At 38.4% G+C, this 26028-nt stretch overlaps 1 protein-coding gene across 2 annotated transcripts in view; it reads left to right on the top strand.

The window, feature by feature from the left end:
- Positions 1 to 26028, top strand: part of cdk6 (cyclin-dependent kinase 6) — a 100063-nt gene that overhangs the window by 36430 nt on the left and 37605 nt on the right. For both annotated transcript variants that reach the window (XM_002934591.5, XM_031903784.1), the window contains one exon: positions 15108 to 15275. In XM_002934591.5, coding sequence (XP_002934637.2) covers positions 15108 to 15275 — 168 coding nt within the window. The remainder of the gene's footprint in view (positions 1 to 15107; positions 15276 to 26028) is intronic.

The following is a 26028-nucleotide window of genomic DNA, read 5'->3' as shown; positions in this document are numbered from 1 at the left end:
ATGGAGGCAATAATCAAAACCACAGAGAACTACTTCACAACTCTATACAAGGCAGAAGAACCAAACGAACGTTAATGAAACAAATTCTGACTAAAGCAATCGTAGCAGAAGTAAACTGCGATCAAAGAGAAGCGTTAAACGCTCCTCTCATCACCACACCACCACATTTCACATACCAATAAAACAACTAGCCACCAATAAGTTACCAGGACCCAACAGCTACACTGACATATATTATAAGATCCTACACACTACTAACCAATATCTGTAACAAAATACACACAGATAGCATCACCACACAAAGCTTTACAGATGCATGCCCCATTTTAATCCCTAAACCTAACAAGGATTTCACTCAAGTCACTTCTTATCACCCAATCTTTCTCTTAAATGTGGATTAAAAAACATTATCCACAATCGTAGCCCAACAACTTCAACTCCTAACCCAACTTTATTAACCACCCATCAGCTAGAATTTATGCAAAACAGACACTCAACACTAGGAATCAGAACAGCAATAGCAGCCTCCATAATATTAGTTAAAGAGCAAAGCAGTAAAAACATACTCTTGCGCCTAGTTGTGGAAAAAGTTTCCATAAAATATTTATCATAAATATATTATAGCACTTCCTATACCAGATATTAGAAGTTGGAAAACTAGGCCCAACTTTTAAAAAATGTATCCATACAATATACTCCAGAGCACGAACACAACTCCTTCTCAACGGCCTACTTATCATCCCCATTGCCATACAAAGGGGTACATGACAGGGATGCCCACTATCACCACTTTTATTCAACCTAACCCTAAATCCACTTCTACGATTACTTCAAAACATGACAGAATTCCAGTGAATTCAGAAAGGCTCTCACATAACAAATCTCACAGTGTTAGCAGATGACCTTTTGTTTTATATAGGAAACCCTAAGCAAGCCCCACCTTACATACTTAGCTGGTCCCAAAAGGCACACACATGTAGAGTACAAAATAGAACTTTAAATGGGCCAAAGATTAAGATTTCCTACTTAGGCATACATATAACAAAATATCATACCAAACTGTACCACCACAATATCACAACATACATGGAGGAACTACACCCTGACACTAAAAAATGGCAAGCCTATAGTGTGTCCATTTATGGGTAGAACTAATCCACTACAGATGATTTCCTTCCGCAAGCTGCTACTCAAACTACAAAATACATCAATATCGATAGGAGGACATCCAGAGAATCTTTAGACAATAAATTTGGAATAAAAAAGACCCCAGATCGGACTAATAAAACTACAAAAACAAAACGTAAATGGAGGGTTAAACTTCCCTAACATTAAACAATATAATTTGGTGTCCCTCCTAAGAGATTTAAAAGCCTGGATAAACAATACTGAAATGTACACAAACACCACACAGGAACAACAATTTCTCCCCCACACCCACCTACTCTACCTGCTCCACTTACAGAAACAAGAACTACTGGACGGATTTGTGGATAACCCACTGTTATATGCAACCTGGCTAGTATGACAAACAATATGAAAACAAACAAAAAAATTCCAAAGTGGCCAAGCACTACAGATATACCTAGACTGGGATAAGCAGGGGGTAATAGCTATATGGCACCTACTAGATAAAAACTGCAGAACACTTCATACACACCCAAATGTGAGACAAATACCCCTCATTACCCCAAAATGTTTTCACTTTCTTATAAACACAAACATATACTAGCAGAACTGTTCGCCACTTCTGACAAAAAGACTGGAACAACACCTTAGACAATTTTCTTTGAAACCCTAGCAATGGAAAATGAGACATATCCTTCAACTATTGATTCTTAAAAAGAAAACATAGACTCAAACAAACTGACAAAAGGACCGAGGCAATGGACAGTGGACATATTGGGAATGGAAGTGAAGCAAATTCTTGCATCATACAAACAAACGTGGTACACTTTACCATCCAGCATTTATGGGGAAAGAATATGAAACTTATTCCACAGAATTTACCTAACCCCACTAACACTGTTAAAAGCCCAAATAAGACAGGATAAACATTGTTCCAAATGCCAAGGAGCCCCAGCTGACCTAATGTACTGCCTGTGGAACTGCCCACTTATTAAACATTTTTGGCTTCAGGTACAGAACTATGCAACCAGACACGTGGTCAACTATGTACCCTTATTCCCACAATATGAGGAGTGAATACAAACACTGCTACGAGAATGACTAGGGGAGCCAAGAGACTCTTACTTATTGTGTCTGCTGTTGCCAAAAAAACATCTTACAAGTATATATGCAAACTGTATGTTTTTCTGTCAATGCGCAACCATACCTTGGAAGTGCATATAACGACCCACAAACTACATTATTGGAACAAGTGTTTTCTCAACAAAACTTGGACCCTTCAAGCCATCTAGCTAACACCAGTCCAGACAACTGGACTAATGCATGAGGATACTAAGTTAATGGTACAGGTATAGGACCCGTTATCCAGAATGCTCGGGACCAAGGGTATTCCGGATAAGGGGTCTTTCCGTAATTTGGATCTCCATACCTTAAGTCGACTAAAAAATCAATAAAACATTAATTAAACCCTATGGGATTGTTTTGCATCCAATAAGGATTAATTATATCTTAGTTGGGATCAATTACAAGGTACTGTTTTATTTCTACAGAGAAAAAGGAAATCAGTTTTAAAATTCTGAATTATTTGATTAAAATGGAGTCTATGGGAGATGGGCATTCCGTAATTCGGAGCTTTCTGGATAATGGTTTCCGGATAAGGGATCCCATACCTGTACTGGAATTTATCTAGAGAACCCCAGGTCCTGAGCATTTTGGATTGCAGGTTCCATACCTTAATTTTTTTTTTGTCAAAGGGTTCATGTTTTGTGTCAGAGAGTATTTTGATGGGGTTTTTCCCCTACACCCCCTGCATCCTACCTGCATCCAATAGGCAGTGTGATGGGTATAGAGTGGTGGTAAAAAAGGCCTATTAGTAATTATTGTATAAGTGGGGAAGTGACTTAGTACACCATTTTAGAGTTCTACCAGAATGTATAGTTACTTGCTTAAAGTATGTCGAAGTAAGGTGAGAATTACCCTTAACACATCAAAATCTCTGTATATTTTGCTGCATTTGTTGTTAAGTAGATATAGATCTTTGATGAGAAAGGCACAGGCACACATTTGAGTTTGTACTGAGTTTACTGCATAGCTGGAAGGAGTGAAATGAGTGGGGTGTGTGGGTGCCAGTGAATACAAAAAGAAACTAACAAAATAGGTTTATCAAATTCTGGAATTTTTTTCTGTCAAAAAAAAAAAGCCATTTATTTTTTAATTTACCATACGTAGCAGTGATCTAAGGGAGAGATTATGGTATTATTCATCGGCTATATTCACACTGAATGAACCCATATATATACATATTTCAATTTACAGCTATTACCTTTAGACTTATAAATTGATTTTCAATATATACATTGTTAGCAAGAAAACTTTCCCTCATATTATTACAAGTTATGCACCTGCAGTATAAAAATCACAGAAGGTATCAAGCCTTTTGTCCTTATTGTAGATGTCCACCCAAAACCTGTTTTTTTTACAATTAAGGAAGAAAGAAAGAAGATCAAAACACTGCACCACCCACATCAGTATTAGTTCGTAGACTCAGACCAAGTTAAAACTTAACCTTTAAATAACCATTAAACTATATCAAATAGTTAAAATTAAGGGGTAAGGCTCGGTTACACACTGAGTTGTCCACACTAGCACTCTATGCCTGGTTTAGGGAGAGCAGGGGGGGGAGAAGAGTAAATGCGGGATTAACTATACCTGTGCTGGTTTGAACAACGCCTGTTTTTTTACACACTGAAAGAAAAAGTTTTTGTCAATTCACTTCTCTCCTTTGGATGATGATTTACAGCTAACTTTATAGTCGGTGTTACAGGAGTAATAGAACTGAGCAGAAGAGTATCAGAAGATGCCTCCTGGAATGTACATAAGCTTCTGAATTCCTGTCCATTCCACTCAGACAGACTAGCATGTTACTAATTCATAATATAAACAGTGCTCCACTGTTAATATTATGAATGCATATGCAAAAAAATTATCTACACCGCGAAAGTGCTCAGAATTGCACTTAATTTATCACCTTTTAATACCAACTGATTTTCAAACATATTGTGCTTTTTTTAATTTAGAGGCTTTCCTGGAAAGAGTTTTTGCTGTACCTAAAAAAAAACTATATGGGACAGCTTTATATAATTGAATTTTTTTACCAAGATATATTTTGGGGAGTCCAAATAATGGCTGTGATTGGCTATTTGGTAGCCCATGTGGACTGCTAGCCTGCAGGAGGCTCTGCTTAGAGTAAAATTGTGTCTCTGTGCAGGCCCGGATTTGTGGAAAGGCCAGGGCCTAGGGCGGCACAAATTGGGGGGCGGCATGCCGCCCTGCCGCACCAAAAATGTAAGTTTTTTGTCTCTCCCCCATTGCTCTGTATGCGATCGCGAGTTCGCGCATGCGCGGGGGTGCGCGTGCCGGTTGCGCATGCGCGCGGGGTGGGATGGGCTTGGGTAGGGCGCCGGACAGGGGGTGGCCTCGGGGCGCCCGACTTATAAATCCGGCCCTGTCTCTGTGCTTCCAAAACTTGCCAAGCCAGAAATACAGTATTAAAATTGGCACCTATTTTGAGGCCACTGGGAGCAACATCAAAGGGGGTGGTGAGCAACATGTTGCTCACTAGCCACTGGTTGAGGATTACTGCTTTAGATTGTAAGGCCTATAGGCCTATAATGTCCAAGACTAAGTCGACTACAAAAAAGGGTAAATAGGCCAAACTACCTAACTGCAAATGTTTGCTACAATTATTTTTTTAAACTATATTTCAAAGCTTGATTCTTTTAACATCTAATCTCCTACATGATCATATATACAAAGACAAAACATCATAAATATAAATTCCAGGGGTCTCCTGAACAGTTTGATCCCCTATACTTGTGCTTACAAGTTTGAATTGCTTACACTTTGGAAATTACAAACACCATACACTGTGTGCAGTATTGTAAAAGCCCCTAACAGTAAGTTTACCACAGTATACCATATATATGTGCCATGTATTTGTTATATAGTTGACCCAACATAGCAAGTGTGCATGCTAGTTTAAAGGAAAAGGAAAGTTAATTTGGCATTTTACTGCCAATAGATTTGCCACATTAGTGCCACCTAGAACACTATATTTATTATGCAGAAAGCTTTACCATACCTGAGTAAAGAGCCTTAGAAGCTCCCTCTGTTTGTTTCAGATTGCAGCTGCCATTTTAGCTTGGTCTTCCTAGCTTCCTGCTGCAGCTCTAGCCTTTGTAGTTCATATTGCACATTCCTAAGGGGGAAGTGAGTTTTATGAATTCTTATGGGAGGGGGGAGCAGGAGAGAGTAGAGAGCTGCGCAGACTCAGGCCCCAGGAATGAAGGATTTTTCTGAGAGCGGATGTCAGATACCTAAGAATATGTTTACAAAAAGGAGACAAGAAATCCTGTGTTTCTTTAAATAGAGGACTCAGTGCAGCGTTTCTGTGAGAGCTTATGGCTGTATTTACATAGACCTTTCTGATAAAGCTTACTTACCTTTCCTTCTCCTTTAAAATTGATTGCACATATTAAAAAAGTTTGTGTGTGTGTGCGCTACCTGGTCGCAGACAAACAGAGAATGCTGGAGTACTGCAGATGCAATGGTTGATCGTGGCCACTCATTCCCCTTCTCTAGTTATTGTCGATATGTGGAACGAGTCAGAAGCACTGAAACATACATCATTTTTATTTAGGTTTCCTAAAACAACTTTGTATGCATCACAGCTTATTCAAAGATATGTTATGTTTGAAATATGGTCTTAAAATCTACATTTCTTGTGACTTAACGTGACTGTTGGTCTTTGGAAAGGCTTCATGAAAAGAGTGAAGGTTCCTGAAGCTTTGCCTGCAGTAACTTATTCGTTTAAACAATTTTCTGACTGTCAGTAAAATTAAGTATTAATAACTGTGATAAAATATGAACTGCTGGGAATCCTTCAGTTTCAGTAAATCCACCCACCCCTTACTATTGTATGCTTGTGCAAAATTTTACCCAAACTATATCAGTTAAAGGGGGACTCCACCCAAACCCAATTTAAGCTTTTCGAAAAGTAAACATAATTTCAAACAACTTTGACTGGCTGACTACTTTGAGACTCAAATGTAACAGTAGCTTGCCTTCAGCCTGCAGTACTCCAAAACCAACAATTACCTGCACATGTGATGTCAATAAGGAAAGGAACATTGCAGTGCAATGCATTGTGGGTTATGTAGTTCCTGCATGCTGTCTGTAAGTTGTGGGAGAAGTTACATTTTAAATGATGCAGAGAAGAGAAGAACTGGTTTGCCGCTGGATTTCAGCATATACAAATAATATTTATTCATACTATTTTTCTGAAGGAACAGATTACAGATTGTTAGGGGTTTATGTGTTGTGTGGGGCTTTTTTTTAACATATTTTTGTTCAGAAGCTGGAGTTCCCCTTTAAATATATAGAACACTGAGCTGTTAGATTATGGTGCCTCACTTTTATATTGAGGAAAGCAGCTGCACTTAAAGTGTGTGGAAGGTGTTTTATGATACTTACGCTGCTTTGGTATATAGTACTATAAACTATCCATACCTATTATTAGGAAGAGACGCTGCTATTACTGGTTTTGAAACTCTTATTTCAAAGAGCCGCTGCTGAAGTCCTACTTACGGAGCCGCCTTCTGATAATGGGGCTCATGTGGTCACACTAATCGTGTTTTTTAGGTTAGTCAGTTCATTCATTTAGAGGATTTTATTCTGTGACAGCTGTGCATTATCCCTCTTTTAGAGTACAGTTACATATAGTCATACGATATCCTTTACAACTGAGACCGCTACCATTAGTATCCAGCATGGGAAACTCTACGAAATGTCGTTTTTATCTGAAATTGTGGACTCATCAATTTACATCTCTGATTACAGTTTCTTTTAGAAGCCTAATGGATAGATGTATTTAGTGTGTGAAAACCAATCTTCCTATCTGAGATCATTTTTTTTTGTCTGCCACACATATACGCAGTGTGAAAAGAGCCTCTTTCTCTATATACTTCAAAAAGAAAAGTCAGTGTAGTTTCAAGAGATGTATGGAACTATGTAAGCTTCCAAACAGAAACATCCACAGTTCTTGTTTAAATGTAGGTACATGAGCAAACAGTGAACGTGTAGAAAGCCAGATCCACTTTAGCGTACACCACACCATACAATGCCAGTTAGGCTAACAGAGTAGGATGGCTATTCATTTAGAGCTTAAAGAGATACTTACACTAGAAATAAAGCCTTTGTTTTTTACATTTATCATAACTTTGTCCTTGCATGCTATAATTTTGCCTTAAAAGTATTAGCTTAATGCTTTTGCATTAACTATATGATCCCCCATGTTCCTGTATGAGGGTGCAGCCATATTTATGATGCAATAGTCCATTATTGTTAGAAATTCTAACGGAAAGGTTGAGAATGGACAGTCTGGTTGGCAAAACAGTGTTACAGGTATAGGACCCATTATCCAGAATGCTCGGGACCAAGGGTATTCCGGATAAGGGGTCTTTCCGTAATTTGGATCTCCATACCTGCTAAAAAATCAATAAAACATTAATTAAACCCAATAGGATTGTTTTGCATCCAATAAGGATTGATTATATCTTAGTTGGGATCAATTACAAGGTACTGTTTTATTATTACAGAGATAAAGGAAATCAGTTTTAAAATTCTGAATTATTTGATTAAAATGGAGTCTATGGGAGACGGGCTTTCCGTAATTTAGAGCTTTCTGGATAATGGGTTTCCGGATAAGGGGTCCGATACCTGTATTTATTATTATATATTTGAGAAGGAATGCCTTTTAAGTTGCTTTTGGCCACTTTTCTGCATAGATGTCAACAAAACAATGCAGTGTATATGTGATTACTAGAAGATTAACAAATGTCTACAGAGAGGATGTCTACCCTGCAATAAAAAGTTTATTCTCATATAAATAAATGATAATAATAAAGTTCTGAGACAGAGACAGTATGCTTCAAATACTGATCACTGTACCCTTCTACATAACTGACATCTTTTCACATCATAAAGATCTTTGTTTTGTGCTCTGTGTGTCCTGTTTGTGTAACAGAGAGCAAATTGCAATACATGGGCTTTCTGCTTTTCACATTGGCAAAACCACACACGCTTAGTGGTGGTTAGTCTGTGCCCCTGTATTTAATGATTTTCTCCATAAAGAAAACTAGACAGATGCACTAGAAGAACTTCAAATATGTAGCATTGCATTAATCTACAATGAATCTCTGAAGGGCTGAGTTTTCAGTTAGATGGATGGCCACCTTTGCACACTACCAGACCCCAACATACAGCACCCTCGGTAACTTTCAAAAAGATGTTCATAATTCTACTGATGTGTCCCTTATCTGCCCGGCTAGCAGATGATTATGGCACACACCAACAGATTCCCACTGAGAGAAATAGAGGCCTCCCCATGGTGATCAGTGAGAATTCTTTGCATGTGAAATGAGCTGGAAAATCATCATCTTGTCTTCTTCTCTGTGTGGTAGGAGATCCACAATAGAAAGGTTTTTTTTTCTTCGTCGGCTCAAGAGGGACAGCGATGCATAATGAGCAGATATATTTTGCTGTAGCTCCCTATCCTCGGAAGCTCACAATGGATCATTATCTACAGAGTTAAAGGAGAGAAAATAAGTTTACTCTCTTTAGAAGAGTAGAGGTTCTTATTGCCATGTTGTACTGTACAGGGATGAGCAAAACATTTCATTGAGAATTAAATGAACCTTAGCATTTAGCAAGATAATTTCTAAAGAATGAAAATGTTTGACTCCCTGTTCATTTACGCTTATTTATCTAGAGTGGTGACTTGTGGCACGAGGAAAAGGCCCAGTAAAATACTCATGTGCTTTTGAAATCATCCCTTCCTATCATGGTTAGAATTAGTGATATAAACAAGCTTTTATCACTGCAACAGTTAGAATCATGCTGCACCATCATTGTATTTAGTACTTTTTAATTTAAGGGCTATATTCATTACACAATAATGATACCACATATGCTTTATTCCATATCATCAGTATATTTTGTATTTCTGTCCTTCACAAGTGGCATTTGTCTGGGTGGACAGAATTGTATTAACTAGGTTGATGCTTGAAGAAAAATGAATGTGACTTAGAAGTTGTCCGTGTACTTTGGGTTGCACCCAAGTAGTTGTACTACTGTTTGATGAGAGCCATGATTTCTTCCACACTCTTGATCCATCACCAGTTGGCATCAAAATGAAAACCCCAAAAAGTAGATGGAATGCACACTGGGGACCTTTGGCTTTGGGTAATGCAGTGGTAGAATGTTTGGACTCTTACAAAAGGAAGTGAGCCTAATATAGGAGCTGGGGAAGGTTAGGGCAGTATATCTTGATTTGCCCATGGTCGCTGTCTAGAGGCAGCTCTGTGTATTAGAATTAGGCACACCTTACAATTAAAGGAGAATGCAAGTCAAAATTTAAAAAGCATACTGCCCAATAGTCCTCCTGTTGTTTAGTAAAAACACTGCACTTTTGGCTCACTTAATCAAATATTTACTCAGTCACACTTACTTCACATTTTCTAGAACAGGCAGCCATCTCTAAAAAGGTATTCTCCCTTCCTTTCCCTCCTTGCTTCATACTGCACATGTGTTTCATTCCCTCCTCCCCCTCCCCTGCCAGATTTGCTTCTGATTGGCTTGTGGGCATGTGTAGCTCAGAACAGGAGACAGGATCGCTCAGAGAATAGGAAGGCTGCCGCTGGAAGCCTACAGGAAGGGGAGAGAGATTTCAGTGATGTCACTGTAGTCTTCACACTTCTGTAGGCTGCCAGCACCATATCTCAGAGAAGCAAGCAGGGATCTGGGAATTTAGATATGCAGTAAGTACTTAAAAAGAATGCCTTTAGACTTTTAATTTATATTAACCTTTCATTGCCCTTTGACAGGAAGCTGATTGCATTGTGTTCATGTTTGGTAACAGAAGTAAATGCTTGAGATATGTTTGTGTGCGTATTTGTGTGTGCGTGTATGAAGACAAGCCTGGTAAGCTGCATTCAAAAATCTTTTTTTTTTTTTTTTATAACATCATTAGTATTCTTATCTTTGCTTCATTTTAGTCATGTTTCCTGATAGCATGACAGCGTCCATTACAAGTTTTTCATGTTAGATTTCCGGAATTGGGAATCCAGCCAAACAAGGGTATTGAAGTTTCACTCAATGCCCTCAGACTACCCTTGTAAACAATGGTTTGCATTATTCCACAATTGTAAAGTTTTCAATATTACACAGAAAGGGGGACGTTCTCGATCCGAGTGGAAGCTGCATGGAACTGGTATAAAAGAGAGTGGTTTATTTTTGTTTGATTTAAGAGAAATCGATCATTTCCTCTTGTAAGTGCCCCTTCTTTTCTTATTCATAACCTTTATTTAAACTGTTAGAAAACTAAAACTCGAAATCATTTGGAAAACAGTGAGTGTATGCTACAAATGGTCACAGTATATACTCTATACAATGGCCTTATTTTATTAAGCTCCTTTGTATGCTGTAAACTATAACAACATATTGTTTCTCATTCTTTGCATCCAAATCCCAAAATCAGCATGCCAGCAGTCTGAAATGCCAATGTGGTAAATATTTAAACATGATTTTGACTCATATATACAAGGTATACACTTAGCTATAGGACCTGGTATGCAGAATGCTCGGGACCTGGGGTTTCCCAGATCTTTCTGTAATTTGAATCACTATATTTTGTCTACTAAAAAATAATTTAAACATTAAATATACCTAACAGGATTGTTTTGCCTCCAGTAAGGATTAATTATATCTTAATTGGGATCAAGTACATGGTACTGTTTTATTTTTTATAAAGAAAAATTCAATCAATTTTAAAATTAGAATTATTTGCTTAAAATGGACTCTGTGGGAGATGGGCTTCTTGTAATTTGGAGCTTTCTGGAAAATGGGTTTCCAGACATACACATGCATTGAATTTTTCCCAGGTTCATTCCTGTTCAGCTGGTCATTTCTCAGATTTATTTCTATTTATTGTTTTTTATAGAGCAATAAATACTGATTTCTAAATCGGTACACTTGAACTATACTTAAGGAACAATGCCAAGCTAGAATTAAAAATAGGCTATACTATTATATACATCCTGATTTTACCGTTTCCCTTTATTTCAACTTTTTAATATTCTGCATCAGTTCAGTCAGAGCAGGTATCAGTCAAACTTTGAAGTGTTTTTCCAATAACTGATTCAAAAAAATGAATCTACTTTTTTTTTACCCACAATTCAGCATGTTTTCCCATCATTCTAGTGTTATTGTGGTTGCAAGGGGGAGTTGTGTCTGACTCATTTGTGTAGATGCACTAAAATTAATGTAATTGCAGTTCAACACAAATTGAGAAAAATTCCAGAGCGAAGCCAGACAAGCTCAGGAAGAAAATACAGGTTTTTTTTAATGAACATAGGTGTTATATTGCAGTTGTGCCCATAGCAACCAGTTACATATTCACTTTCATTTTTATATGGAATGCTTGGGGCCAAGAGTTTTCTGGATAAGGGATGTCACCATATCTTGAAATAAACAAGGGATGTCACCATATCAACATGAAATAAACACAATGGGATTGTTTTCCCACCAATATGGATTCATGCAGCTTAGTTACCATCAAGTACAAGCTGCTGTTTTATTATTACAGAGAAAAAGTAAATCATTTTTATTTTAGAATTAGAATTATTTGCTTAAAGTGGGTAGTTTCCATATAAGGGGTCCCTTACCTATACTAGAAGACTGTAGACATAGATATAACACTTATATTCGTAAGTCTGCCCTACAAACTCCTTATGGATAGTACCCTGGCAGAATTGAATGTAGGGCCCTAACCACAGTCCTAACCACTGTACGATTGTGCGGCCAACACAGGGCTGTTGTATACAGGAATGTCTTCATAAGCCCTTTTGAAATCACTGGGAGGTGCCAAATGTTAGGTTCCCCCCAGTGATTATAATAAGTTACCTGATACCCTGGGCTGGTGCTCCTGTTAGCAAAAACTGCACTGGCCTAGTGTGTGTGAGTACCAGGGATTGTTCTTCTTCCTTTTTTGCACCGGTTGCACATGCACAATAGAGTGAAAAGTCAAGCTATAAGCAAAAAGCTGGCTTTTTTTACTTTACTGCACATTCATTGGCTGGGACCATCGAAGAAGGAAAAAGCAGAAAAAGATGAGTGCTTGGTGGGTCTCCAACAGAAGTACCCTGGGCTGTGCAGTTTACTACCAACAAGAGCACTGACCCATGGTATCAGGTAAGCGATCATTTTTACTAGGGGGTGCCTAACATTTGGCACCCTCAGCATTTTCACCTTTTCTTCTACTTAAAGAGACAGGCAGAAGCTTGTATAGGGATTTAAATGCCTTTTTATCTTGCATAGAGGAACATGGAGGGATCAGATAGGTAATGTAAAAGCATCAGGCTAGTACTTTTATGGCATGCAAAGACAATGTTATAAAAGATGTAAAAAAAAGGGTTAATTTCTAGTGTCAGTATCTCTTTAAACTAAGAAGGGTTAAAACAACTTTACTTTGGAGCAGTTGCTAAACTTTTCTTTCTCTGACTGCCTGGCATTGTTTTATCTCTCTAATGAGCAACCAGCTGGCTTGTCAGTGAATAGCACTGTGGGCCCTTGGCCATGTCTCCTGTGAGGTCTTGGCTGGGTGGGTTAGCAGGCCGCCTGCAGCCAGTGTCAGAGCTATTCAGGGCTATTGGCAGTGCAGTGTCCCCATTCATTTCTGCTTGTCACATGCTGTCATGTAACTTACACCAGAGAGGAAATGACCGTTAATGAAAAAAAAAAAACATTCGCCTGAGTTGCTTGGGATCCTCCAGGCTTTATCTTTGAGGTTAAATAAGTAGAGACACTTAGCTGCTATCCAGAGACAGCTGCAGGAAGGCAAAAGCCCCACACTAACGTACCTTTCCTGCCTGCCCACGGCTTCAGTTATCAACATCTGCCAAATGGCAGTCCTTTAAAGAGCCAGTTGATATCCAACTTCCTTCTGTCTCACTTGTCTTTTAATGCGGGCTGCATATAGTGTTGTTTAATTTATATAGTATACATCATTTTTGCAAGTACATGTTCAGCACAGTGAGGTGAATACAAATTAACATAAAGAGGTATGCCCCAATAGCAGGATATGTTAAACAGGTTAATTAAAACAGGTTAATTACAGCTTTAATAAATAGCAAAAAGGAAGAAGTCTTATATGAGGCCATTACAGGCACTTAGTCAGAGGTGGACTGCTACCTGTTTTTTTTTGTAGGAGAGGGCCTAAAGCCCTAATTCCCTAGACATTCAAGTTAAAACTTCTGGGCGACCTTAGCCCTAATAATATTGTAATTATAAAAAAATTCTTACATTACCCTTATAATTCATACAGCCCGCAACAGTATAGGGAATTTAAATTGTGCATGGTCTGGGATGTGTGCAAAGAAGGTAATTATCACGTGAACATTAAAAAATAACTAATAATATTTTGGAATTATAATAATTCAGTTCAGGAATTGTACTCTGTCTGGAATTTAGTCTAGTGCAGACTCCCCATTTTTATGATGGCAGCAGTGTGCTTATAATTCATTTAGTATGCCTGTATAATTTATTTGCACTGAGAGGATAGAAAATGCAACAGGTAGCCAGTTAACCTTTGAAGTGCTCAGTTTGAAGCAACCTAAAATACGTCTATGAAGATTTTGAACTGAAGAAGCTGCTCGGATGAGTAGTGAAACATCTTCAATGATTACCAAGCAAGTCCTAAATTTATTTATACTAGATAACCTAACATACCTTTTATCATTTACTGAGAGATTGAAAAACACCAGTAATGAAAAGAATAAGTTACATAGTTTCTTTGGATTTAAAGAGATGACTATTCATCATCCCTTCAAGTGATACTCCAGTGGATATATATAGTGAATAATGTACCTCCTATTGTAAAATTGTAAGTAACTGAGGAGTTCAATGACCATATAAAACATCAGGCTGAAGACCTGTATATGGCCGATGCTTCTGCTGGTAGGAAAGTGTTGAATACTGACCTCTAGGTTTGCCATATACAGAGAAACCACTCATTGCATTCATAACAGAATGCAATGTAGGCCTAGCTTAGTAGTTGTGAAATGCTATTAACCTTTCATAAGGCCCTTTTAATTAGAAGGAACATATACTGTCAAACAATGCATTATACACGTTTAAAAATAGAATGTGTGCCTTTAAATGTTACATTTTGTGCTGCCCTTAAAGAAAATGTCTCCATAACCCTTACTAGCCCAGCCATTCTACTTGCATTTTATTATTATTATTAACATTTATTTATAAAGCGCCAACATATTCCGCAGCGCTGTACAAAGTGCATTGGATGGTCTCACAGGAAAGGTCCAATAAAGTGTAAATTTTAAAGGCAATGAAAGTGTAATAAGCCCATTCACTTTATTGTAAAAGAAAATTCTCCAACACTGAATTCTGTAGCTTGCTCTGAACAAGTGAAGTCAATGCACTGTATATATATAAACAGGGTCGGACTGGGCCGCCGGGACACCGGGAAAAATCCCGGTGGGCCCCGGCGGCCCAGTCCGACCTTTGCCGGCGCTCCCCCTTCTGACTGTTTCTCCCCTGACGCGTTCAATTTATACGCGCTCGGGGAGGACGTCGGGTGGGGGCCCTGCGGAGGGGTTAAGGGGTCCCCTAAAGGGGGGGGGGGTTAGGGTAAACACGGCTGGCTGGGGCACCTGCAGGGCCCCTGGGGCGGGACCCTGGTGGGCTCTGCACCCCCCAATCCGACCCTGTATATAAATATCCTAAATATGCTTTGTATTGTACATTGAAGCTTTATGCATGTAGCTGTATCAGTGTAAAGGTGTTTTTTTCAGTTCAGTGATAGTGGCCATGCTGTTTGTAATGACACATTTGTTATGTGCTTTTAGGATATGATGCTACAGCTTCTTCGAGGACTGGATTTTCTTCATTCCCATAGAGTGGTTCATCGAGACCTAAAGCCTCAAAACATTCTTGTCACCAGCAATGGACAGATAAAATTAGCAGACTTTGGCCTTGCCAGAATCTACAGTTTTCAGATGGCACTCACATCAGTGGTAAGTTTTATTAACCTTCACTCATATGCATACTTTTGTCATTTTGGAATGAAAGAAGTTTCAGCTCCTGTTGCAGTAGAAATGGAGAAATTCAGTTTGACAGATCCCAAAGATCAGCAGTGTGGCTTCCAACACAAGCCCTAGGTATTTGGCTCATATTGAGCTTAAATGAATGTTGCCCCATTAGCAATGAGGCTTATTACGATAAATAAATCACTTTTCTACTTTTGTATATGGTGATTGCTTTGGTTTATCACTTCTGTTATTTGCAAGATACTTTAGAGCAATTTAGATAAGCCCATGAAATGGCAATACACATCAGTTGACTACCAGGTATCATTGTGCCGTCATATGCTGGTGTGCTTGATGTTTAGTACTAGCAAGAAGCCAGTGGGGGCCATCGGGACTCTATGAGTGACCAGCAAGTTTTACATTGGAACTGTCATCTAGACTGAGTATTCCTTAGTGAGTTAAGGTCCCCATACACTATAAGATCCGCTCGCTTGGCGATGTCGCCAAGCGAGCGGATCTTTACCCGATGTCCCCACCTACGGGTGGGCGATATCGGGTAGCAAGTTGCTTTAAAAAAAAATAATCCGATCATTTGGCCCTGGGGCCAAACGATCGGATTACATTTGCGGCCATGGGCAGTCGGTTCGGGGACCGCATCAACCAGCCGATGCGGTCCCCGATCTGACTGGATTTTCTAACCTGGCCGATCGATATCTGGCCAATTTCAGGCCAGATATCGGTCGGCCAGGCCGCTCGTTTCTGCCCATACACGGGCCGATTAGCTGCCGAATCGGTCCAAGGGACCGATATCGGCAGCTTCTATCGGCCCGTGTATGGGGGCCTTTAGTTAGGGTACATAGTTGTCTCCTGGCTAGGAGATCTACATTAGGGGTGAGTCTCTTCCCTTCATACCCTACAGTGCAGTCATATGGAAAATTGCAGCTTATTATTATTTTGGCTGGAATTAATAATCTGAAAAGCAAAAGGTCCATGATATCTGCCTTATATGTGAGAAATACTTTTAGCTTCCTTTTTTCAGTAAATGTTAATGCTTTGTCACAGTTACCAGTAAAACTCTGCCCTCTTTATGGGAAGGTAAATGAGGCGATCGAAGATGAACAGAAACTACCACAATACTCATATATGTATATTTGGTATTAACTGACAAGTTACAAGTATGTTATATAAGACAAAGTATCAGCACAAATATGTGTTTCAGTAATAATTCAGGTTTTTCTTTGAGTGGATTAATTTTAAAGACAAAATTATGAACCCTCAAGACATTGCTGTAAAAATAGTCCCCAGGTTTTATAGAGAAGTGTTCCATAACAGAAAGGATGGTGACCCCATTTAACTTATAGAAGGTGGGCTCTGTAGAGAGGCTGGAATGTGTAAGAACTATGGGGACAACAAGGGGCCAGAAATAATGGTTTTCCAGCACTGAGGGAGCATATTTTTTTTTCAATTCAATTTTTATTTCTTTTAATATATTAGAACAAGGGGTACAGATTAAAGAGAAAGGAAGGGGCAGAACGTATATGTATAGTGAAAATGAGCATATTTATAATATATTGTGCATGAAGCCTATATGGAAATGTACCAGTTGCATGGCCCGAGCATTGGACAAATGTGCAGATTCTGGTGTGCTTTCAGCCTTCTGGGCATAATAATCATTATAAACCTTTATTTATTAGTACAACATATTCCACACCACTTTGCAGTGATCATTCACATTGTTCCCTGCCCCATTTTTGCTTACACGCTAAGGACCACATTTACTCACTGTGGTCATATTTAGTAGAATTGCCCGGAAACCATATATATTTGATTAGAGTTGATATTTGTTATAAAATAGCTTATTTTAGGGATTCTAATAGAAGCCTTTGTTTCAGGACTCATTGGGATGTTCAGACCTGCTTTACATAATGGGGGTGTCAGGATGTTTAACATGAATTATACTTAAACCTAGTAGTAGCAGTAGCCTGTGAACAGGAAGGCACTGTAACCCCCATATGTAAAAAAAGGCACTAAGGTTGCACAGGAGCAGTAACCCATAGCATCCAATAATGTTATCCAGTATCCAGTGTCCAGTAAATGCTACCTGCTAATTGGTTGCTATGGGTTACTGTTCCTGGGCGAAATTAGTGCATTTTATTACATTAACCCCATAACATTTTAAATGTTGCATGCAGGTTTCATATTGTAGATGACAGTAAAATTCTTCTCCTGTCCCTGCAGTACTGTACTTTTAATTACATGATTGGCATGTACATATAGGCTATGCCAGAAGTATGTCTTTGGTTTTACACAACTGCAAATAACCGACCCAAGGGACACTGGCAAAGTATTTAAGTATTGATCTGTGATAGTTCTGTGCAAAGCATGGTAGCAGAAAATTCCAGAAGGTTTAAATAGGATGAGTTCTGTACATGGTATCAGTTCTTGTGGGAAAATATGCTCCAGTGACTTATTGGCACCAGCGCTGGAATGTGGCATTTAAAAAGCACCTTTTTACAGTGGGAAAGAATGTGGTGAAGAATAAACAGTCTGACGTTACTAAACGGACCACGGTAATCTCATAACCAAGTTACAGAAAACTTGTTCTTGCCAGTCAGCTGCAGGAGACGCTTCACATATAGCAACACTTCTCAACAGACCCGATAGTTTCTGGGAAAAAGTGCAAATGTGACATCAAATGAATTACACCATTACAAGGCTGCAACATTTCTTTATAAAATGTTTTTTTTCCACCCAAACCTCTATGTTACTATACTATGTTACTAAATTACTAAGTATGTTTTACAGTTGATTAATAACGGCCTGTACATGAGGGAGTCCTGTGTATTCTATAACATTAAAAGGCATACATTTTCAAATCCATGTGGCATGGGATCAGTTATATATTTCCAGAGTAACTTATTTAAAAAAAAAACCCTTTTTCATTTTTGACCGTTTTTCTTTTTCTCTGTAATAATAAAACAGAACTTTGTACTTGATAGTAACTAAGCTGCATGAATGGATGTTTATAGTCAGTTACCCCCATTTTAAAAACTAGAAAGATCTAGAAGAGGAAGGAAAATAAGTCATAAACTAAAAAAGTATAAAAACTAAAAGCCAAGTAAAAATTTAAAGTTTTATCTTTAAAATTACTCCCCAGAATAACATACCTTAGTCCAAAGATCCCTAACCTTTTATACCCGTGAGCCACATTCAAATAGAAAAACTGATGGGGAGCAACACACGCATCAAAAAGGTTCCTCGGGGTGACAATGATAGCTTTAATTGGCTATTTGATAGCCCTATGTTGACTGGAGCCTACAGAAGGCTCTGTTTGGCAATTACACTGGTTTTTATGCAACCAAAACTTGCCTCCTAACCAGAAATTCAAAAATGAGCACCTGCTTTGAGGCCACGGAAGCAACATCCAAGGGGTTGGGGAGCAACATGTTTTTATAATAATTATTTACAATTATTATTATTGGTTATTTTGCTTTAGTCATTTAATCTGTCAATTAATAAGTGACATAGCATATAAAAGCTGTGGCAGTGACACAGAGTAAGAGCATTCATGCACCATAGATTTTACATTTCTGCGCTACCTAATGGTCACAGCCAAAACTATAGCACTTGAGTGAGTTTTATGATTTGTTCATACTAATTGCTATACTAGAGAAGCAAACTTGTTGGTTAACTGCATATTCTAATTAAAATGTGGTTTAAAAAGAAAACAATAAAGAGCTATTTACAAATTGCAGGGCGGGGTTCATAGTGCAAAAAAGATACATGAGCCTTTATGTTTTTCACATTTTGCAGCCTGGCCCACAACACCCACAGATGCAAGGACTTGCACTGTCTGCACCATTAGAGTGGTGTTTGTTTTCCACACATTTGTATTTAGAGGAGGATGTGCACCCTATCTACCCACTCTCCCATCTACCCACCCACTAACTTGCATATCATCCAGGCCAGAAAATGAGTGATTGTTGGTGGGCACATATTGCTAATGAGCCCTGTCTTGTGGCAGGAGGCAAAAACTGCTGTCTGGTGTTTGCTGCCAGGGCCACCTTTTAACAAGTTAGCCAGTGTCCTAAATATTTCATAAGGCACAAATCAGTGGCAAAGTTGGATTTACACTACACATGTTGTTTAAATAAATTAACCTTTGAAGAAGATGCCTGTAAATCTCAGAACCTACTTCAATTAATTTTTTCTTACAACCCCTTCATTGATACACTAACAAATATGCATCTAGCTCACCTCACTGCACAGTGTAAATTACCAAGGTGACTTGCCCACTGTTCTTGTCAAAGAATGCTTTTCTTTTTTTACATCACCATGGGGTTGTTATCCCCCCCAAGTCAGGTCTGCTGTATCTTTCTAAAGCTTGCATAGATATACTGCTCTACTGCAGCACAACAGTTCCATCTGACTATATTGGCATCAAAATCACTTCTTTATAAGATGAGCTATTGTCACTTCTTCCTAGAAAGTGTTCTTTGTAGAAGAATTGGATATTAGACACGTATACACAAGTTATGGACTATATTAAAAGTCCCTCTTCAATGTGCATAAATGCAGGTTTGGAACACAAAGGCAGACATTGCTGTTGGGGACTTGTTTGATTGTTAGCGGTAGTCATATTGGTCAGGAAAGTATGCAAGTTGATGGGGCACAGACAGGAATACACCCTCTTATTACTTCCATTTGCCCCAATCCCTAGGGCCACAGACCCTCACATTTTGTTTAGGTTTAGGCACAAGTTGGGGAGGAGGTCTGATTTATCTATCTTGTATAATTATTCTTACCTTTAATTTATTTACCCTGTACCAAACATGAAGGTCCCTTTCCCTTACAAGATGCTCCAGGGAGCACAAGTGTTTATTTTGATTCTTGTACTGCTGATTGACTTGGAATCACAGTGCTTTTTGGAACCTGGCAAAGAGCCCGAATTAAAAGTCATACAAGGTGAATTAAACTGTTTTATTCATCTGTCAAATATATTTCTAGCAAAATGTGTATTAGTAAATTAGAGAGGATAAAGAAGAAAAAAGAGAATTTGAGAACATGGTGATAATTATAACACAGTTAAACCATTCATGGGGAATTATAGGTAGTACAGTGTACTGAATTGTTTAATTTAAAATATATAAACAAATCAAAGGGGGGATATGTACTTATGATGTGTGGATGACATATATAATAGCTTTTGCTCCTTTCCAAAAAACATTATTAACTTATTAACAACTTTTTTCCCGACATTTTGAAAATGGAGTAAAGCTCAAATCAGTTCTAAGCTCTTCTGTTTTGCTTTGTTTCACATGGTCTTCAATTCACACCTCTGGTAGGGGCACTATTGGGGGGAATCATTAGCATATTTATAAGGATTAGCAGCTTATTGTTAGGGGACAAGTTTCTGCCTTACCCTACAACAGTAGGTGCAAAAAGCCTCATTAACACATTTCTAAAAAAGTAAAACCCTGATTAAACAAAAAGTGTAATTTATTAAATCTAATACTGTATATAAAAAAAAAATTACTGCACATTTGCATGATTATTCTATTTTTAGTTTCATGAATGAGGCAATAATAACATTTTAAGTGAATATGTTATGTATGTTATACAATAAGGTCTGAGATCTTAAACATGTCCGATCCCAGAGATCATAGTCTAGAGCTGATCATTTATTATGGGTAAATGATCTATTCATATATTCTATTCTATTTTTTTTAATAAAATTAAAGAAATATGCAAGTGGACACCAGACTGGCCGTACATGGAATATGGCACCTGCATATTAAAGGAGAAGAAAAGGCTAATAAAGAGTTCATCTCAAGCTGCAGGCATACCTTCAGTTCTCTCAATAGTGCCCTTAAGTCTCCCCATATTTCACCTGTTCAGATGATCAGAAGCCTCATAGGAAAAAAAAAGTTGAGCTGTGTAAAGAAAATTCCCATAATGCCTCGCTCCTGCACCAAGACCAAGACCAGTGTACTTGCGCAGATAGTAAGACTATGAGGAAGCTTCCTGCTGATTGGCTCAAATTACAAATTCCTAAGGGGGGGAGGGAGTTCTTATCATTCTTGAGGGAGGGGGAGCAGGAGAGGGGAGATAGGAGAGAGCTACACAGATGCTGGCACAGAAAAACAGACAAGAAATCCTGTTTCTTTTGAAAGAGAACTCAGTGCAGCGTTACTGTAAGTGCTTATGGCTGTATTTACATAGACCTTTCTGATAAAGCTTACTTAGTTTTTACCTTTACTTCTCCTTTAATAACATATTTTCTTGTTTTTCCACACCTTCATTTTTTTTCATTGGGGAGACAGATCTATATGAAGAGCTGAGTGATCCTGTAGCCAGTAAACATTATATTCACTTTTTTAACTATCAATAGAACCTTTATACATGTTGTGTACTTCTCAACCACACTATGTGGTTAAAAACACAGCACAGCTGTTTTGCTAAATTTGTAAATAACCTAATAAACCATTTTTAGTGGGTTCTGACATGAACCCATACAAACAAAAAAAATAGCGACCTTTATTACATATACATACAGTTATGGAAAAAAAATTGGTATGGACGTTTTTTGTTTTTTTTTTTTAATCTTGGGTCCCACAGCAGTTCAAGTTGTACATTTTGGATCTCAATGTAATTCAGGTAATTTAGCTTTTTGGGGTTTAGAGAGAAGGAATTGTGGTAAAGTCACTGCACAATTCTGAAATTGGAGGATTGAACATTAGGAAGGTAGAGATTGGCTTTTATGAGTTAATACTTAGTACACAGAATACATTCTAAGCCTTTACATCAATTGTTAAATTAAAGCCATTAGTATCTTTCATGATAATGTTTTATTGTCTCTTTCTCTACTGGGTAAATTAAAACTTAGGGAAATGATTGTCAAACTTTTCAGTTCAAGCTCCACTTGAAAGCCCAAGCTTTGGCCAAAGTCCCCTTTGAAGGTTCAACCTTTGGACAAGGTTACAAGAATATCTGGTAAAAGCAATACATTATCATCCCAAATCTCATTCTTATTGGCTTTCAAGCTTGTCTTTTGGGGTGTTTCTAGGAGAATAAAATGCCCAATTCTCACTCTAAGAGGCCTTCAGGCTGAACCCCTGCTGCCACATCTCCAAGCCAACTTTTGTTCCTCAAATTTTAGGGACCACTGATCTGGGAGTTTGTACTTACTGCTCCTCTGCCATTTCAGTGCAGTGGTTGACCACTTCCAACATGCCAAGCCTCCGTTGACAGGTATTTTCAGGTGAGAACGAAGGATGTAAGCGCTTGCGAGCAGGGCCCTGTAACTGTTAACCATTTTTTTGTGAATTGTCTATATGTACATGTTAACTGTTTTGTCTTTTGTTTCCCTTTATTCTGTAAAGCGCTGCATGACAAGGTCCAGTGTTCTGCACAAGCATTTTTTTGCTGGGTGCATCACCCAGCATTTATCCTTGGTCACCCAACTTCACTCTGGTCTGCACCTAATTAAAGTTACTAGAAAAACAGATATAGAAAGCAAGTCGGAATGCGGGTCATAGCTTCTGTTAGAGCCAGTGTTTTTTTTATAAAAAGCTTGGCAAACCTTTAAACATTTCCACTGGTGGCTTTTATTGTGGATATCTGTAAATATTTAGATTCCATATATTTGCCATGAATATGGCAATTTGCTACGGTGTGCCACATGTTGTTGGCACCAAAGCCAGCACCTTTCCTGCAGCATGTACGGGCAGATTGTGTTACCTTTGTCTAGAAGACCAGTTTTAAAATGGGGCGGCTCTGGATCCAATGCAACCATGCAAATGGAAAAATGAGTAGTAATGAACCTCCCTATATTTAATTCATATTGTTTCTATTTAGCCATTTTAATATTAAAATTTCAAAGTAGCAGACGCAATCGACAAGCGGTTTCTATTTCCTTTCATAGGAAGGCTATCTTTTGTAATCTGCTCTTGGTGAATAGGACATTGTATACCGCTTGTAGGTGAAATTCCTCAGCGTTTTTGACTTTCCCCACATTTGAACTGGCTTGGCTGCTCTTGGCTCTGTGCTTTGAAGTAGTCCTAGGCAGGAAACTTGCTGGCATTTCATTTGAAAAACAGGCCAGAACATAAATAGGATACATATTTGTTCATGATACGCAAATTTTCTTTTTAACGTTCAGTTATATTTGTCAACAGTGGTTTAAACAATAACCATCGATTAAAAAAAAAAACCCATATTGATTCAATTTTACCGTAACCAATAGCAGCTTAAATCTAGTTGTGCATACAGTAAATACTGTTTTACTTAGCAGTACTATTCATTTAGTAATAATGCAAGTGTATTACAACTGCTTGTCATAATCAGAAGCATCTTTAGCCTGTGAGTGTATTAGGCCAGTGGTGGAACAATTCAGCAGTAGTGCATTTAACCGTATATTATTCTGTAAAGAAAAATATAATATGGTGTCGCCCATTGCTTTGTGTATGGTGTGCTTTGTGACTTTTAAATAGCCAGACACAGCTTTAAAATACTAGAATAAATTAATATAATTTATGTAATTTACCAACTTTATACTTGTCATAATCAGAAGCATCTTTAGCCTGTGAGTATGTGTATCAGGTCAGTGGTGGAACAAAAAAATATGGAATGCTTTGATAAATCAGGCATTGCTTTGTGTATGGTAGTAATGTGCAGTTCGAACTCGCGCGACCTGTGGATCCTGTGGGTTATGGGCTGGCCCGCACATCACTAGTGTATGGTTTGTTCTGTGACTTACAAATGGCCAAATACAGCTTTAAAGTACAGGTTTGGGACCTGTTATCCAGAATGCTAAGGACCTTGGGTTTTTCTGAATAAGGGATCTTTCCATAATTTGGATCTCCACACCTTAAGGTACTGGTACCTGCAAGGTTCTGTTTTATGATTACAGAGAAAAAGGAAATAATTTGAAAACATTTGAATTATTTGATTAAAATGGAGTCTATGGGAGATGGCCTTCCTTTAATCTGAGCTTTCTGGATAACAGGTTTCTGGATAATGGATCCCATACCTGTACTAGAAATGAATAGTATGGAGGGGAAAGAAGGACACAAATATCAATTACAAGAAACAAACCACAATGTTGGGTCAAACAAATCTGGAAGACAAGCAGCCATCAGGGGCTTGCAGCACTGAAACATAAGGGCTTGTTTATTATTGCTGATGAAATTACTAAAAAAAAAGTGGCACCAAGTGTTCATGTGTTTTGCACTTTGTGCATTGGATTCCCACATTGTGCCTCCAATTTCCAAAATTGAGCCCAAGAGTCTCAGCAGTTTTCTGTATGCAGCTCAGCTGTCTCTGTATATGCATGGGCAAACAGGGGGCAGGGAGTGAGCATGCCTGTCACAGCCTCTAGCTGCCACCTCTGTATGAGGGAGCCCAAGCGGCAGAAAGTGCAGGAAAGACCTGTACAAGGCTGCCATGTGTCTCATCCTTTTTTTTTTTTTTTTTGCTTGGGGTGCAAGGGGAAAAGCACAGACATTACACTAGGGGGCTGATTTACTTACCCACGAACGGGTCGAAATGAGTCCGATTGCGTTTTTTTCGTAATGATCGGTATTTTGCGATTTTTTCGTATGTTTTGCGATTTTTTCGGATTCTTTACGAATTTTTCGTTACCAATACGATTTTTGCGTAAAAACGCGAGTTTTTCGTATCCATTACGAAAGTTGCGTAAAAAGTTGCGCATTTTTCGTAGCGTTAAAACTTACGCGAAAAGTTGCGCATTTTTCGTAGCGTTAAAACTTACGCGAAACTTTGCACCTTTTAAGTTTTAACGCTACGAAAAATGCGCAACTTTTCGCGTAAGTTTTAACGCTACGAAAAATGCGCAACTTTTTACGCAACTTTCGTAATGGATACGAAAAACTCGCGTTTTTACGCAAAAATCGTATTGGTAACGAAAAATTCGTAAAGAATCCGAAAAAATCGCAAAACATACGAAAAAGTCGCAAAATGTTCGTTTTCAAGTCGGAACTTTTCCAATTCGGGTCGGATTCGTGGGTTAGTAAATCAGCCCCTAGGTGTTAGTGTCATTTTGGGCTCCTTAGTACTCATGAGTGCATTTTGGTCCTGTGCAATAACAAATAGTACATTAATTAATGAGAAATATTATGCTTGGGTTCCACTGACTCCTGATACTTTGGGCAAGATGTTTGGTGGTGTATAAAAACTATTGACATATGTACTTACCTTATACATGTCCCTTTTATTTTGTGCCTAATGTCAATCCATTTGTTCAGTCTGCTTTTATGAATTACATGCAAAGTACAGGATATAAGGGAGCCCGAAATCTGTACTTCCCATAAGGAGGTGCTAACATTGCCTGTTGCACCTAAACACGTAACTGACTTGCATCTAAAGCTTCTGTGCAGTTTACGAATGTAGTTTATAATATGCGACTGCATTAGTAAATTGTGTGCATGTTATGACACAGGCTGTCACAGCCTCTCTTTTGCTGGAATTCCATGGGAAAGGCTGCATTGTGGGTAAAGGCCATAGTGATTTTTTTGTTGCACTTCTGTCAGTGAATGAGACATTTGGAGGAAATCTTTTGGCTGCTTGTTATGCAGAAAGGAACCAACTAACAAATGATAAATTTGCCATTTGGAGTAGTTATAGTTTGCTTTAAAGGAGAAGGAAAGGCTAAGTCACTTGGGGGTGCCAAAATGTTAGGCACCCCAAGTGACTTTAATCGCTTACCTTGTACCCCGGGCTG

Source organism: Xenopus tropicalis, chromosome 6 (genome assembly GCF_000004195.4).
Source record: "Xenopus tropicalis strain Nigerian chromosome 6, UCB_Xtro_10.0, whole genome shotgun sequence".
NCBI classification, from domain to species: Eukaryota; Metazoa; Chordata; class Amphibia; order Anura; family Pipidae; genus Xenopus; species Xenopus tropicalis.
Note: the sequence above shows the minus strand (reverse complement) of the source record. Positions and strands in the feature narration are given on the sequence as shown.